This window comes from Hemiscyllium ocellatum, chromosome 32 (assembly GCF_020745735.1).
Source record: "Hemiscyllium ocellatum isolate sHemOce1 chromosome 32, sHemOce1.pat.X.cur, whole genome shotgun sequence".
Taxonomy (NCBI): Eukaryota; Metazoa; Chordata; class Chondrichthyes; order Orectolobiformes; family Hemiscylliidae; genus Hemiscyllium; species Hemiscyllium ocellatum.
Window position 1 is genome coordinate 37,300,175 of NC_083432.1, and position 15,401 is coordinate 37,315,575.

The 15,401-nt window shown below is 40.0% G+C and overlaps 1 protein-coding gene across 1 annotated transcript in view; it reads left to right on the forward strand.

Moving 5' to 3' along the window:
* kcnh4b (potassium voltage-gated channel, subfamily H (eag-related), member 4b) overlaps window positions 1–15,401 on the forward strand; it is a 169,616-nt gene that overhangs the window by 86,389 nt on the left and 67,826 nt on the right. The window contains exon 6 of the mRNA XM_060848909.1: window positions 3,348–3,505. Coding sequence (XP_060704892.1) covers window positions 3,348–3,505 — 158 coding nt within the window. The remainder of the gene's footprint in view (window positions 1–3,347; window positions 3,506–15,401) is intronic.

Genomic DNA, 15,401 nt, shown 5'->3' on the forward strand with positions numbered 1-15,401 from the left:
GTACCATTGCTCCATTCTAGGGGCCCCATGGATGTTATTTAAGCCAGGGAATGGTTAACTCGCCCACTGGAGAGCTGGCGAGCAGTGACAGCCCCATGTTGCCTCCTGTAGAGATAGCACTTGGCCAGTACTGGGCCTTCCCTCAGATCAAGGACCCTGAGAGCACTTGGTCGAGAGTGTAGTGCCGGAAAAGCACAGCAAGTCAGGCAGAATCTGAGGAGCAGGAGAATCAACGTTTCAGGCATAACCCCTTCATCAGATTCCCGAAAAGGGCTTATGCCTGAAATGTAGATTTTCCCGCTCCTCAGATCCTGCCTGACCTGCTGAGCTTTTCCAGCCCTACACTCTCGGCTCTGATCTCCAGCATTTGCAGTCCTCACTTTCTCCTGAGGGCACTCGGTCGATCAGAGGGAAGCTGATTCTCATCACCATTCGGGGCAGCATTGGCAGCTCTTGGGCATGGACCCACCCAGAGCCTAAGGGTGAGGGTGAGGGCTGACGCTGGCTGGCGGAAGGGATAGCAGTGGTAGAAAGGAAGGACTGGCGATGTCTCTCAATGGACCACTTCAATTCCCTTTGTGAGGCTGGATCTGTCAATGAGGCAGATTGACAAGGAAAACCCTTCCTCTCCAGAAACCTGTCTTGTTTATGTCTTGGTGTCCCCATGTGAATACCCCCTGTGCTGGTATTGCTGACTACTAGCAAAAGCCCAATGTAGCCTTTATATGAGCAATGATTGCCCATTTATGGACCTCAATTGATATTGGGGTAAGAAAATTGGCCCATGGGTGTTCCTGCCCCAGACTTCAACAGAGCAAAGGCAGAAGGCAACAAGGCCCTCACCCATGACCATCCCGTTTGATTAAATACCCCCTGGCCACTCTCTCAACTTACCTTGGGGAGGGCACTCAATTCCACTCTAAATGCTTGTGCATTATCTGTGCAACCCATGACACCTTCAAGTGGAACATCCCCTCGGAAAACATCACTTCAAATTGACAGTAAACTCATCATTGGAACAGCAGCATTTAGCATGGAATTCCGTTTACTCAAGATTTTACTGAACGGATCCTAACACTTAATCTTCATTAAACTAATCGCTCACCATTTCTATTTTCTAACTTCTTTCATTTCTGTTTCTAATACTCACCTTTCTTTCCAACTGTCATATCAGACTGTGTGAGGTAAAAGGATATTTTGCCTTGTGAGGGAGATTGGAATTAGGGAACAAAGTTTGAAGTTAATGAGCTTCCCAATTAAATTTGGGGAAGGAGAAACTTATTTCTCTCAGGGGCATGTGAGTTTGTGGAACTTTCCCAGGGAGCAGTGGAGACTGAGTTATTGAATGTTTTGAAGGCAGAGGCAGAATAGTTTTTCATAAACAAGGGAGGCAAAGGGTATCAGGAGAGAGCAGCAATGTAGAGTCGAGGCCACAATCAGATCAACTGCAATTTTACTGAATGACAGAACAGGATTGAGAAGCCAAATCTTTTAACCCTGCTTGTAATTTGCATATTCCTGCATAGCATCTATTTGTTGGGCCTGGTTCATTGCACAATTTTCCTAATAATTGTTGCCCCAACTTTTTAGCTGAATTACTGGTTTTAATCGAGACAGTAGTAAAATTTGAATTTAAAAGTTAATTGAAGAATTGGCAGTGGCTTCAGCACACTGTATGATTGCTGTAAGCGCTCTTATCTTTTTTATAATATTCAATGAATACTTCATGGAGTGTTAACAAGCCACTAGAAAATTACACTCTGTCTTTATCATAGAATTTTCAAACATCATTCTTTCTCCAGTTCCTGATTGTCCCTTACCACCATTTCGAGGCTCTGACTTATAACTGATATTAATGCAGACGTTCTTATCCTATGCAATCAAACATGGCTGCTTATTATAAATGGATTTTCATGGAATCATTGAATCCCCACATCGTGGAAACTGCCCCTTTGGCCAACAAGTTTATGCTGACCCTCCAAAGCATAACCCACCCAGACACATTCCCCTACCCTGTTATCCTATATTTACCAGTGACTAATGCATCTAACCTACACATCCCTGAACACAATGGGCAATTTAGCATGCCCAATTCACCTAACCTGTACATCTTTGGATTGTGGGGGTTAACTGGAGCACCCGGAGGAAACCCACACAGACACGGGGAAAACATGCAAACTGTACACAGACAGTCGTCTAAGGTTGGAGTCAAACCCTGGTCCTGGTGCTGTGAGGCAGCAGTGCTAACCACTGAGTCACTATGCCAACCTGGAAACTGTACCCTGGGCTTTTTTGGTGTAGTGGTAGTGCCCCTATCTCTGAGCCAGAAGGCCTGGGTTCAAGTCCTACCTGCTCCAGATGTGAAACATAGCATGTCTGAACAGGATATTTAGAAAATATCAGCACTATGCCTCTGAACAATGAACTTGGTTTAGGCTGATAGTTGAACTGTATGCCTCCAGTTACATATCACCTTCATCATCAGGAAACTGAAACACACTTTTATTCAATAATCTTCCAAGCTCAAGCTACTTTCTTTAACATTGATTCTGTTTTGTGAGAATTACTTGAACAAATTAATGTGATGACATTCTTAATTGGAGCTACACTTGTGAATTTGAAACATGCCCTTTATTGTTCTGCAAACAGTTTTACTGTTTAATCCTTAAAACAAAACAAACCTGTGATGTTGATAGGACTATAGCCGACAGGAAAAAAAAACTATATTAAAATTCACTAATGATTCACTAATGTCTTTGAGGGAAGGAAGCAGATATTCTTAGCTGGTCTACCTTATGCATAACTTCAGACCAACAACAGTATGGTTTATTTTAATTGCCCTCTGGACAACTAGTGATGGGCAATAAATGCTGGCCAAGCCAGTGGTGCCCTCACCCTGTGAATGAATCAAAAAAATTGAAGACTGTGCTCAAATCAACTGTCATTTTTTTTTGTCAAATAAATTTTGAGCTGATATCATTTTTGTTTTGTTGTTTTAATAGGATAATGAAGAGTAATCAGTAGTAGGAAATCTACCTGTTTCTAGTATCACTCCAGGACCTTGTGATATTGTGCTCAAACACAGATTAACAAACTCAGGACAGATCAGGATCTGCCCAGGTTCTCTCTGACCTGTATGAGTTTATACCACACTCATGTATGCCTGTACCAACACTAGCTGGCAGGAGGCAACATCTTTAAGTAATTCTCTCCACAGGATATTTATTCTCTACTTAAAATGTCAGCGATAAAGTGTATTGTTCTATCAAATCACCAGCCATAATGAAAGCTAATTTTTCCCTTTTACTTCCTGATGCTTATTTCTCTGTGTTTTTTTTAACCCACAGATATAATCCTGAACTTTCGTACCACGTATGTCAGTCAGTCAGGTCAAGTGGTGTATGATGCACGATCCATCTGCATTCATTATGGAACCACATGGTTTATTGTGGATCTAATTGCTGCATTGCCATTTGATCTTCTTTATGCCTTTAACATCACTGTGGTAAGTAAGCACTGAACATAATATCCCTGTTAACATGGCCAGTGCTAATCTGTTGGCAAGCTTCATGGACACATTCAATTCTAAAATGAGAGACTCAGATCTTTCTGAATGGATAGATTTGATGTTCACTAACACTTCTTATCCCAGTTTATGTAACAGTATAGGTTGATAGCACCCTCACCTTTGAGTTAGGAGTTTATGGGTTCAAGTCTTGCACCAGGACCTGAGCACTAAAATCAGTGAGGCACTGAGGGAGTGCTGCACTGCCTGAAGTACCAAGTTTCAGATGAGATGTTATATCAGAACCTTGTGTGGTCTCCCTCTTTCGAAGAAAAGTTATCTCTGGAGTCCTCGTTGATACTTATTTCTCAATCAATATTACAGTGGCTGATCATTGCATTGCTGTTTGTTCAAGTTTACCGTTTGTAGATTGATTGCCATGTTTCCTATGTGACAACATCTGACAAGCCTTTCATTGACTGTAAAGTGCTTTGGGAATGACCTGTGGTTGTGAAAAGCACTGTATGAATGCACATCTTTTTTGTGAATCTATGTTCTACACATAACTCTTTTCAGATTTTTGCCCTTTCAGAGGGGAGGTAGGACAGAAGAAAAGGGAACAGAAGGCAGCAGTAAAGTAAAATCATTGTGCAGAGTTCCTGAGAGCAGATACTTCTGCAATATAACATCAATGTGTAACTCAGTGATGATTGCCTTGCGAAATAACAGTCAGCAGATACATGAAGCAGTACTCCAGATTTCATATCAAGACAAGTTTAAGCTTTTACCATTTTGCCACAAGTATATACGAGTGAACATCACAATCCATTTTGGCCTGCAAGATGTTTGTTCAAGTGCCCAGTGCTACTTGTGCCAAATAAGAAATGCCTTATTTACTAAGCTTCCATTAAATTCTTAAATGTTCTGTGGTGTTTCAAGTTTCTCTAATTCCATGGTAGAAAGCTGATTCATTTCTTTAATCAAACTTGAATTTGTCTGATTCATCTGTACGTCTGGCAATTGATACCCAATTGGATTGCTTCAGACATGAGACAATGGAACTGACTGTTATGAAACCAAAATGTTAATTAACAAATTTGCAATATAATAATTCTGTAGTGACTTAATCACGATTAACAGAGGAACCTGTGTTGTTTTTCAATGTTCTGCTAGCCTCGGTGCCTATTGGTGTGTTCTAACAACAAGTATGAATAAATAAAATAAACCAAAGAACTGCAGATGCTGGGGATCTGAAACTGAAATAGAAATTGCTGGAAAAGCTCAGCAGGCCTGGTAGCATCTGTGGGAAGAAAGCAAAGTTAACATTAAGTCTGCTTTCTTCCCACAAATGCGACCAGCTGAGTTTCTGCAGCAGTTTCTGACTTCATTATGAATAAAAGGTTTTTTTTCACTTTTGGGTAAGTAGCAAGTCAATTAATGCTATGATTTACTTTTTTTTATCAGTACAGTAGAATATCTACCAAAATGACGGAGACCAAGATTGTCATTTTTGGGTGGAAGTTTAGAGCAATCTACATAAGGTGTCTGACACCAGCAGAATTTCCTGGGTCAGGATAATTACCATTATTCACGCAAGCTCTTGGTGAATTCCTGCCTTTACTGAATAACCTGCTGGGCCTGAACATAAAATGGCTACAGCAGGCCTTAACTAGATTAACTGTAGTTGAAGATTACTTTGGCCTATATAATTGATCATCCACACAGATTAAATGGCTATTTCATTTTTGAAGAACCATTACACTGTTAGATGACTAGGACATGCAGGTTTCCTAGTGTTCAGTTATTTGTGATCTGTGTTCCTCCTTTCTTGAATTGTAACTCAATCTCGGAATCCTTCAAGGAAGGTTGTTATCCTCCCACAGGACTGAACAGCAGTCATCAAAGTCGACAATAAAGTATATTTTTCACTTCAGTCACCAGCCACAATGAAAGTTAATATTGCCCTTTTACTTTCTGATGCTTATTTTACCGTGTTTTTTTTAAACCAAGAGATATAATCCTGAACTTTTGTACCACTTACACCAGTCAGTCAGTTAGGTCAAGTGGTGTATGATCCATCTGCATTCATTATGGAACCACCTGGTTTAGTGTACATCTAATCCAACTGTGATAATGAAGCATTCCCTTTACATTCACCTTAACCTTTCCGCTGCTATTGTCCCGGAAGTCCCCTACTCTGCTATTCAGTTCAGTGGGTTAGCCATGGCTTGTTTTCAACTTAACCTATGTTCAATTAGATCATCTCCAGCAATAACATCCACACAGTTGCTATAGCAATTCCTTGATTATCCATTCTTAATATTTGACTGTTCCTCATCACTTTGCCATCTCTTGGTCACTGCATCTGCAACGACTAAGTCAGTTTCCACATGTATGTTGATGATATACAGTTGCCTCTTGACCAATCTGTATAATCAGCCCATTTGTCCAATCTCCAGCATTGGATGGCCACCATTTTTACCAGCATTTCAGACAGTCTGACTGTTATGGAAAATTACTTGCCTTCCAGGTCAATCTAAACATTGGCCGACAATTTAATTGTGAACTGACAGCTATCCCATCAGTCACAAGTATCACCTATTTCCACCTTAATCCTATTGCCATGCCTACCTCACATTTGGTACTGGAATCCTTAATTGATTTTTGGCATCACCAGACTTGATTACTTGATAGTGGACAGTGCACTATCATCTCATTAGCACAGACTTCAGTTCACCCATAACTTCTGCTGATCATGCCGTGTCCAACTGGCAAACATCATCTCTGACCTTGATAAGATGTAGGAACAGATGGACACCATTCAGCCCACTGATTCTGTTGCACCATTCATTGAGATCATAGCTATTCTGGTAATCCTCAAAATCCAATTCCCTGCCTTTCCCCCATAAACTCCTGATCCCCTTACTGATTAAGACTCTATCTATATCATCCTTAAATATACTTAATGACCCAACCTCAACAAACCTCTGCAGTAAGGAATTCCACAAATCCACTATTCTCCAAAGAAAAAAAATTCCTCCTCATCTCTGTCTTAAATGTACAACCCTTTACTCTAAGATTATGCTTTGGGTCCTAGACTCTCCCACATGACCAATGAAGGGCTTTTGCCCGAAACGTCAATGTTCCTGTTCCTCGGATGCTGCCTGACCTGCTGTGCTTTTCCAGCACCACTCTAATCTAAATTCTGGTTTCCAGCCTCTGCAGTCCTCACTTTTGCCCACATGAGGAAACAACCTATCCACATTGACCTGTAGAATCCCAAAGAATCTTGCCATGTCCCCAGCTTTTACAAATTTTAAGTTCTCTTCCGTTTCTTTAAATTGCTCCATAGTCTAGTGTCTCTCTCTATCTCTTACATCCTCTAGCCCTACAATACTTTCCAAATCACTTGACTGCAGCTTATTGCACATCTATTGGTGATTTATGCCTTTATCCATCCATGCTCCAAATGTTTGAATTTGTTCTGTAATTCTTGTTAAAAATCCAAGTCTTTGCTTAAATTCTCTGTCACTGTTCCTAGCTTATAGTTCTCTACTTCCACATCTATTTCACTTTGAATCTCTGTAAAGTGTACTGGGTGTTAAATGCGTTGTATAAATGCAAACTATTCAATTGCTTTTTAACAATGCCTCTGGCATTTGTCTACACTCTATTCTGTGTCTGCTTTCCTGTTTATTCAGGCTGCTCCAAATGCTAAGTATGAAATTGTGTCTATTTACCTCCTGTAATTTTTTAAATTCTTAAATCATTGTTCTGTGGTTAGGGTGGTGTTGAACATTTTAGTCTCCTTATTCCGGTTCCAATAGTAAATTATAGATTGCTTGAAATATGAAGCAAGCTAAATGATTTGTATTGTCATGAGGCTGTGAGTGAAATAGCTCCACAGAGGCAGGTATCCAGTCACCAAGTCACCCTTTATTTACCTGTGCACAGTACTTGACACTAATTCAGCTCCCTCAGAGCCAGCTCTCAGAGTGAAAAAATGCTCTGGCACTTCTATTTGTTTTTTTTTCTTTTTTTATCAAATAGTGAAGGGGAGGATCTCCTGTTTATTTTCTTTTTTTTAATTATTATTTAACCCCCGCACTACCGCCTAACTGCTGTAGTGCTTATTTTTTCCCCAGCACCCATGGTGTGTGTGTGCTGGTGTGAGACGCAGTGAGAGACACAAAGTGCACGAATCTTTATTCAATTTCCACCACCAGGAAGATAGGAAAACACCCGGGTGGCCAGTGACAAGCAGTGCCCTTCACATCAAAGGGCAATGCTGTGTGATCAAACAGTGAAGGGGAGGGGCACTTTTATTTGTCTCTGACAGCCAGGTATGCCTGATTGGACCAGATTAAAAGCTGCAATCAGGGAACTCATATTTTATGAGGTCCATCTGGCTGACCTCTTTAAAATCACTGCAGTGGGCTCGGGGATTCCCTTCTGCACACATAACTATTTCTGTTGGTAGTTTATGGCCTGTACTGGTTGCCCCTTACTCACCAATGATTGCTACCTGACATTATTGGTTCTGCAAGCTCTATTACACTATTGTACATAACCTGTTCCCTGTAAATATGTGTCTCATGCACAGAGACGATTCCATTCTTTCTTCAGTTGACTGCTGAAGTCACTGCTGCATCATGATATACATCATCATTTCACCATACACTTTCTCATTATACTACACAAAATACATTGCCTCAGAGAGTTATTGATTGCTGTTCAAAAAATTATTCCTTCCTTATAGTTGTAAGCAAAGTTTAATCAACCTCTTGATATTACTTTCAGCTTTGAACAACTTTTGCTTAAAGACTGTAATTCTGGAGAGGTGTCATGGTCACATACTGACTGTTTTGTATCCAATTGATATACGTCTTAGGCCAATATACCCCATCCCTTGCAAACACCCCTCCCCCAAGTCCCTCCTCCCTACCTTTTATCTTAGCCTGCTGGACACACTTATCTCATTCCTGAAGAAGGGCTTATGCCCGAAACGTCAATTCTCCTGTTCCTTGGATGCTGCCTGACCTGTTGCGCATTTCCAGCAACACATTTTCAGCTCTGATCTCCAGCATCTGCAGTCCTCACTTTCTCCTCGAAGAAACTTCTACATCAGTCAGTTTCTGTTAGTTGAGTGGGATTCTTGGCAATGGTTCCTTATCCTCCCATTTTCAGATGGGCTTGAGTGTTTTGGCATTCTACCAAACAAATTTGTGCCTTTTCTGAAGTGGTGAAAACTCAGTAATCCTTCAGGTTTTTAACACAATTTCAAACACAGATGTTCCATCTCTGTGGTTTTGTTCAGTTTCAGAGGCCTGTCTGGGAAAAGACAATTACTACAGTGCACTGAAAATGCACAGCAGGTCAGGCAGCCCATGAGGAGCAGGAGAGTCGACATTTTGGGCATAAGCCCTTTATCAGGAATGTGGGGAGTGCTGCTGAGAAATAAATAGGAGGATGGGGGTGGAGTTGTGGGGATGGTGGCTGGGAAGGTGAATGCAGATGGGGAGTAGTTGTGATAGTTTGGTGGGGAAGGTGGAGCGGATAGTAGGAAGGAAGATGGGTAGGTGGGACAGGTCAAGAGAGCGGTGCCGAGTTGGAGGGTTGGACCTGGGATGGGATAGGGGGAGGAAAGATTTGGAAACTAGTGAAGTCAGTGGTGATGCCATGTGGTTGAAGGGTTCCAAGGCCGAAGATGAGGCATTCTTCCTCCACTTGTCAGGTGGCTTGGATTTGGAGATGGATGAGGCCCAGGCTTTGCATGTACTTAGAGGAGTGGGCGGGGGAGTTGAAGTGGTTGGCCACAGAGTGGTGGGGCTGTTTGGTGCGTGTGTCCCAGAGGTATTCCCTGAAACACTTCGCAAGTTGGCATCTTGTCTTACTGATGTAGAGGAGATAAAGTGGGATACTTTAAAATGGCTCATAAAAAGGCACACATGGAGGACATCAACCTCTTGATATTACTTTCAGCTTTGGACAATTTTCAGAATGATTCAAAATGCTGATCCAAAAACAAGTTCTCATAGAGCTCAAAGGAGTGGGTTTGCCAACCATGCTCAGACGAATCCCCAGAGAGTTCTTCACATGACCTGCTGCCCCCATCTCCCATTGACCAACATGTCCATCTGCAATTGGGCAACAGACATATCTTTCACTATTCCATTGAATGATTATTGACTCTCAATCAAAAATCCAGTTTCCAATATGTTTTACAACCAATGCCCCAAACTGTTGAGATAAAGAAAAAAAAACCTTTTTAGTTAATGCTCCATGTAGTTTCGCCCTGGACATTCAGAGCAATGTTACCAAGATTCATGTTCAATTTCAAAAGGTCAGTCCTGAAGGATTGCCAGCATAACAGAAGTGCGAGAAGAAAACAGGGCCTCTAGACACTGTAGAAAGAACTGTAGCATATTCGCAGAGGGGATCTATCCAAAAATCCGTGTTCAGGAGAGTTTCAAGAAAGACAAGGAGATCCCTATGTAACCAAATTTGCCCGCTATGTCAAAATTAAATTGCAATTAAAAACAGTGAAGTAGTGAAAATGTGAAAAATCCTTTATTTCCAATTTGTTCACACCTTACTGTGGCCTGGACTTTCACAGTAAGAAAGTATTGAAAAATGTTGGGAGTTAGGTGTGAAAAAATTAAATAGTGTTTTTCTCCTTCGTGTGCTATCTTCAGATGAGTTCACCATCATATCAATGCAGTTGAGTGTGTTTTTCTCATGTTTTCATGCTACAGTATAGAGTCCTGGGGCCTCTCTAATTGTGAAACTGGAGTGGCATGGTGCTTAGCACTGCTGTCACACAGGACCAGGGACCTGCACTCAATTCCAACCATGGCAGCCCCTCAGTGTGGAGTTTACACCTTCTCCCTGTATCTGCGCGAGTTTGCTTTGGTTTCCTCCCACAGTCCAAAGATGTGCAGATTAAGTGGATTGGCCATGCTAAATTGCCCCATTGTGTCCAGAGGATGTGCAGGCTAGGTGGATTAGCCATGGGAAATGTGGTGTTAGAGGGATAGGGTCGGGGGCTAGGTCTGGTTGGGATGCTCTTCAGAGATCAATGCAAACTCAATGGATTGAATGGCCTCTTTCTGCCATGTAGGGATTCTATTACAGTGAGTGTTTTGATAGGGGAGCAGGCAGACATTCATTAGGTTCAATAAGGCCATTGGCCTTCTTGAGATCTTCAGTGAAGAATGCAATGGATCTATGATACCTCATCTCTCTTTTTCATTGTGCAGTATATAGTGTTGTCTACCTCGGCCTAAAAGTCCAAGGTTAAATGGTGGCTTGTCTAGAATTCTGTGATTCAGTGGTCCGGTGTGGCCTAACTCTGGGTGGTGCATCCGTTGAAAAGCTTGAATGAGTTCCAGTATCCTGGGCTTCCCAGTCCAGAATGGTGTTATTGTAGATCCCCAATGTTGCTGTCTCTGTGAGTGGGTGGTGGAGGGAGTGAAATCTGAAGGTGGTAGATCTGGTGCCAGTCAAGTGGACTCTTTTATCCAGAATATTGCGGAGCTTCTGAAGTGTTGTTGGAGCTGCGCTCATCCAGGCAAGTGGGATATATTCCATGACAATCCTGAACTTGTGCCTTACAGATATGAATGGTACTTGGAAGTCAGGAAATGAGTTACTGGCCACTAAATATTTACATAACCACATTAATTATGTATAGCTGGTCCAGGCTATTTTCTGGAATTTAATTTAATAAACGTAAACTCAGTGTTAGAAATGCTTGGAATAAATTGCCAGGTAGAATGGTAGAAAATGGGTGGCATGGTGGCCCAGTGGTTAGCACAGCTGCCTCTCAGTGCCAATCCCAGCTTGGGTGACTGTCTGTATGGATTCTCCCTGTGACTGCATGGGTTTCCTCCAGGTGTTCCAGTTTCCTCCCACAGTCCAAAGGTGTACAGGTTAGGTGGATTGGCCGTGCTTAAAAAATGTTGCCCCATAGCGTATAGGGTTGTTGAAAAGATGGGTTAGGTTCATGTGTGGACACAGGGGAGGGGTGCAGGTGGTGGGTCTGGGTCAGTGCAGATTTGATGGGCTAAATAGCCTCATTCTGCACTGTAAGGATTCTATGATAAAATTCAACATGGTGTGTTGGAATGATATTAGATGAGATCTCTTATTCTCTCATATTCTTGTGGCAGTTGTTTTCATCAATTATAACTATGCTTACTTTTGGAAATAAACTAAAAAGAAATAAAGTGGAAAAAAACTGCAGATGTTAGAAATTAAAAACTAAAACAGAAATTCCTGAAAAACTCAGCAGGTCTGTCAGCATCTGTGGAGAAAAATCAGAGTTAACGTTTTGGGTCCAGAAACCCTTCTTTTGAAGTCTTCTGATGAAGAGCCAGATCTGCTTAATTTTTCAACAAATTTATGACCCAAGATATATGCTAATATTGTAGTTATTATCATTAAATATTGCATAAATACTTTGAATTTTCCCTACTTTACGCAGACAGTGAGGTGCAGGGAACATGGGGCTCTGAGGTAAATTAGCTTTGTGAATTAATTTACAGAATTCCAAAGCTTATTTTTAGGTGCTATAAGACAACTATGGAAAGCTATAGAAAGGGTAGAACATAACTAAAAAAGGCCACTTAAAGATTGTTGAAAGCATGTCAATGGCTCACAGTGTATCGTCAGGCAAAAACAGAAGCTTAAACAAGGTTGGAATGTGGTACTTCAAACTCGTCAATGTGAACTAATTCAATTTTGGGAAATGAAGATAGTCCAAATGATTCACCATGTGGAATGACAGCTCCTTTCTGACCACGGATCTTGGTGAGTGTAACATTATTCTGTCAAGATATATGCTAAAATTGTAGTTATTATCATTCAATATTGCATAAAATGTGCATTATTATAATTTACATACAAGAGCTCTGAGTAAAATATTTAAATTTATCTTGCCCATAAGCAGACGTTTTTATGTAAAGTCAAATGTTGGTTTTGCTGAATTTAATGAGCATTGGCATAAGGATGGCAGCTCGCGAAAACAGATCATTTTTCCATTTTATAAATTCATTCAGCTTCTATACTAAGCACCACAGTGTCAGGTATGGAATGGCTAAATGCATTAAATTTCATATACTCTTTGCTCATAGTTAATCTCTTAGGAGAATTTTATGCCTTATTTTATTGCTTCTTTTTAATATGCCATTTATAATGGACCAGTTTTTTCAATTCCCATGTGAGTAATATCATTGCCTTGCTGAGTGGGATTCTTAGGAACAGTGACTAACTTGAGCAGAGAGAGTGTACTTTCAAATATCCGTCTTGGCTTCGTAAAAATAGAAAGAGAAGCTCAGCAGGTCTGGCAGCATTTGTGTTAATGTTTTGCTGCCAATGCCTCATTTTCTACTTTTATCTTTCTGTGTTAGTTTCTACCATAGGTACAAGATATATTTTCACCCATTAGTACATCCTTGCCGAAAAAATGAACGCCTTTATCTTTGATGATCAGTTTCTTTGTAATCTTATTATGATGTTGTTCTTCAATTTATGTAGAGCCTGATTTGATTTTAACAAATTCATCCTTATGTTTCAACAGCAATCTTTTGGTCTGCTGACAAAATCATCTACCCAGTATGAAGAGTGTGGTACAACAGAGAGGCATAGTTATAAAGATGCAGCGAATGTGTAGGCTGTGAACGACCACTCTATCAGGAAGGATATCCTTTATGATGCAAACACAACCATTTATTTATGTCCTTTAATCCCTTCTATCACACCCTGAGGTGCAAAAGGAATGTTCCCCATGCTTTAGACATACTTTAAAGTTATAATTGAAAACATGATGCAAGTTGGTTCAATCAGAACCAAAGGAAAACAAATAGAAAACAAACCATTTTGCATTATCCTGGGAACTGGTTATTGTTTGCATTATCCTGGTTATTGTTTCTCCCTGCTTGATGTGCTGTACGCATTATTGTAATGTACAAAACCCACTCATCACTCCATTGGAAAACTATCAGTCAGCTGAAGACCTTCCTCAGGAGAGTTTGGGGTACTGTTTGGTTGCAGAGGTAAATGTGTACCTCTGTCATAAAGATCATCACGTAGAACATCTTAATTGAAGATTCTCCATCTGACTTTTCAAACATAAATATTTGAATTTGTGAATGGAAGTATTACTGATTTAATAACATCATGTCTTACAGCATCGCAAGTCACTTTAAAGAGTTTTCAGTTTATGTTTTGAAATTTAATACACTGATTTAACTTCCCCTTTAAATAAAGTTCAAATGATCTAAATAATTCAATTTTTGCATTTTTCAGGCTAAAATATCATGCACCAAATTATAATTCCTTTCATTTTTCAATACCTTTAAAGTCCCAAATATGTAATTGGGGAAACTTTTTCACTATCAGCAGAGATGAAAATGTGTACCAGACTTATATGACTAGATATTGCTTTACTTGCATTAAACATTGTGTATTTGTTGTTGAGAATAAAAGCTTTGTATCGGCTGTGCCTGATCACTGTGTCTTCTTTCTTCACTGAAATGTTATATGAAAGTTGGACACAAAACACAAATTAAGTGACAAGCTTGCCCTGAGTAATTATTGACTAATTTGATATGTCTGTCCTCATGACCTTCTACTATATTACCAGACACAATATCTAATAGGTTAACACAGCTTTGGTTAACATATAGTTATAAATGCAGAAAAATAAGTCAAAACCATTAATTTTCACAAATGCATTTTGCAAAGATACTGTTTCTTGTATTTAGCTTTTCTTGGACAGGCAAAATTTACATGATAAAAGTCAACACTTTGCAGTTTCTATCATTGACTTTCTATTGTGTTTGTAAGGAGAAATAAATTATATGGTTTTTGTTTTACATTTTAGAAAAACTATTTTATAAATGAGGTAAGAATACCTGATCTGAGTTCCATCTGTAAAGTATAAAGTAATTCTACAATGATTGGATCTGTCTTGATTGTTACCAGTCTGTTAAATTGGTAAACTTCAATTCTGTGGAAAGGCTATTCAACTCAAATAGACATGATACAAATTGCAGAAAAAACTGTTTTACATCTCAAATCTCTCTCGACATTGAATTAATTGACTGGTTTTGGGAGTTAAAGGTACCACTAGTTATAGTACTGCAGTTATTTTTACTGAATTGGCTGGTATCAGATCAAAGTTAAAAATCACACAACACCAGGTTATAGTCCAATGGGTTTGTTTGGAAGCACTAGCTTTCGGAGCGTTGCTCTTTCACCACCTGATGAAGGAGTGGCACTCTGAAAGCTAGTGCTTCCAAATAAACCTGTTGGACTATAACCTGGTATGGTGTGATTTTTAACTTTGTCCACTCCTGTCCACCCCTGAGCCAGAAATGGGGAAAACAAGGTTCAAGAATATTTCACATACACTTGGACAATGGCAAGAATGAGCTTAAATTGATATCTTTGACAGTAAATAGTCCACTAACCTTCATTGGCTGGGCTGCCCATGAATGTTAAACATGGTTGAAAGACTGGACAGTTGGTCTTTTAGGATACTGCACCTCAGCAAGATTAGTATATGGAAATTGTGAAAACTTGCCCAAATATATGTTTGTCTTAAAAGAAGAGTTACAATAGGAAGAGTAGATGAAACTCAGTAGAGGACAATACCTGTAACATTTTGTACAAACTCAACCTTGTTATTATTTCACACATTCCCTTGAGGCTTTTACTTGCCTGGATGATGTAATGTAATTACAAGGCCAAAGAAATAAATGTTTTAATTAAGAGCTTCCATCTTACTGAGGAGGCTTCAGAGTAATTTATTTCCAACAAGCTGTTCAGAAAATTCTGATCACATTTTGATAGATGTGACAAATTTCACCATAACAACCGAGACAACCAACGA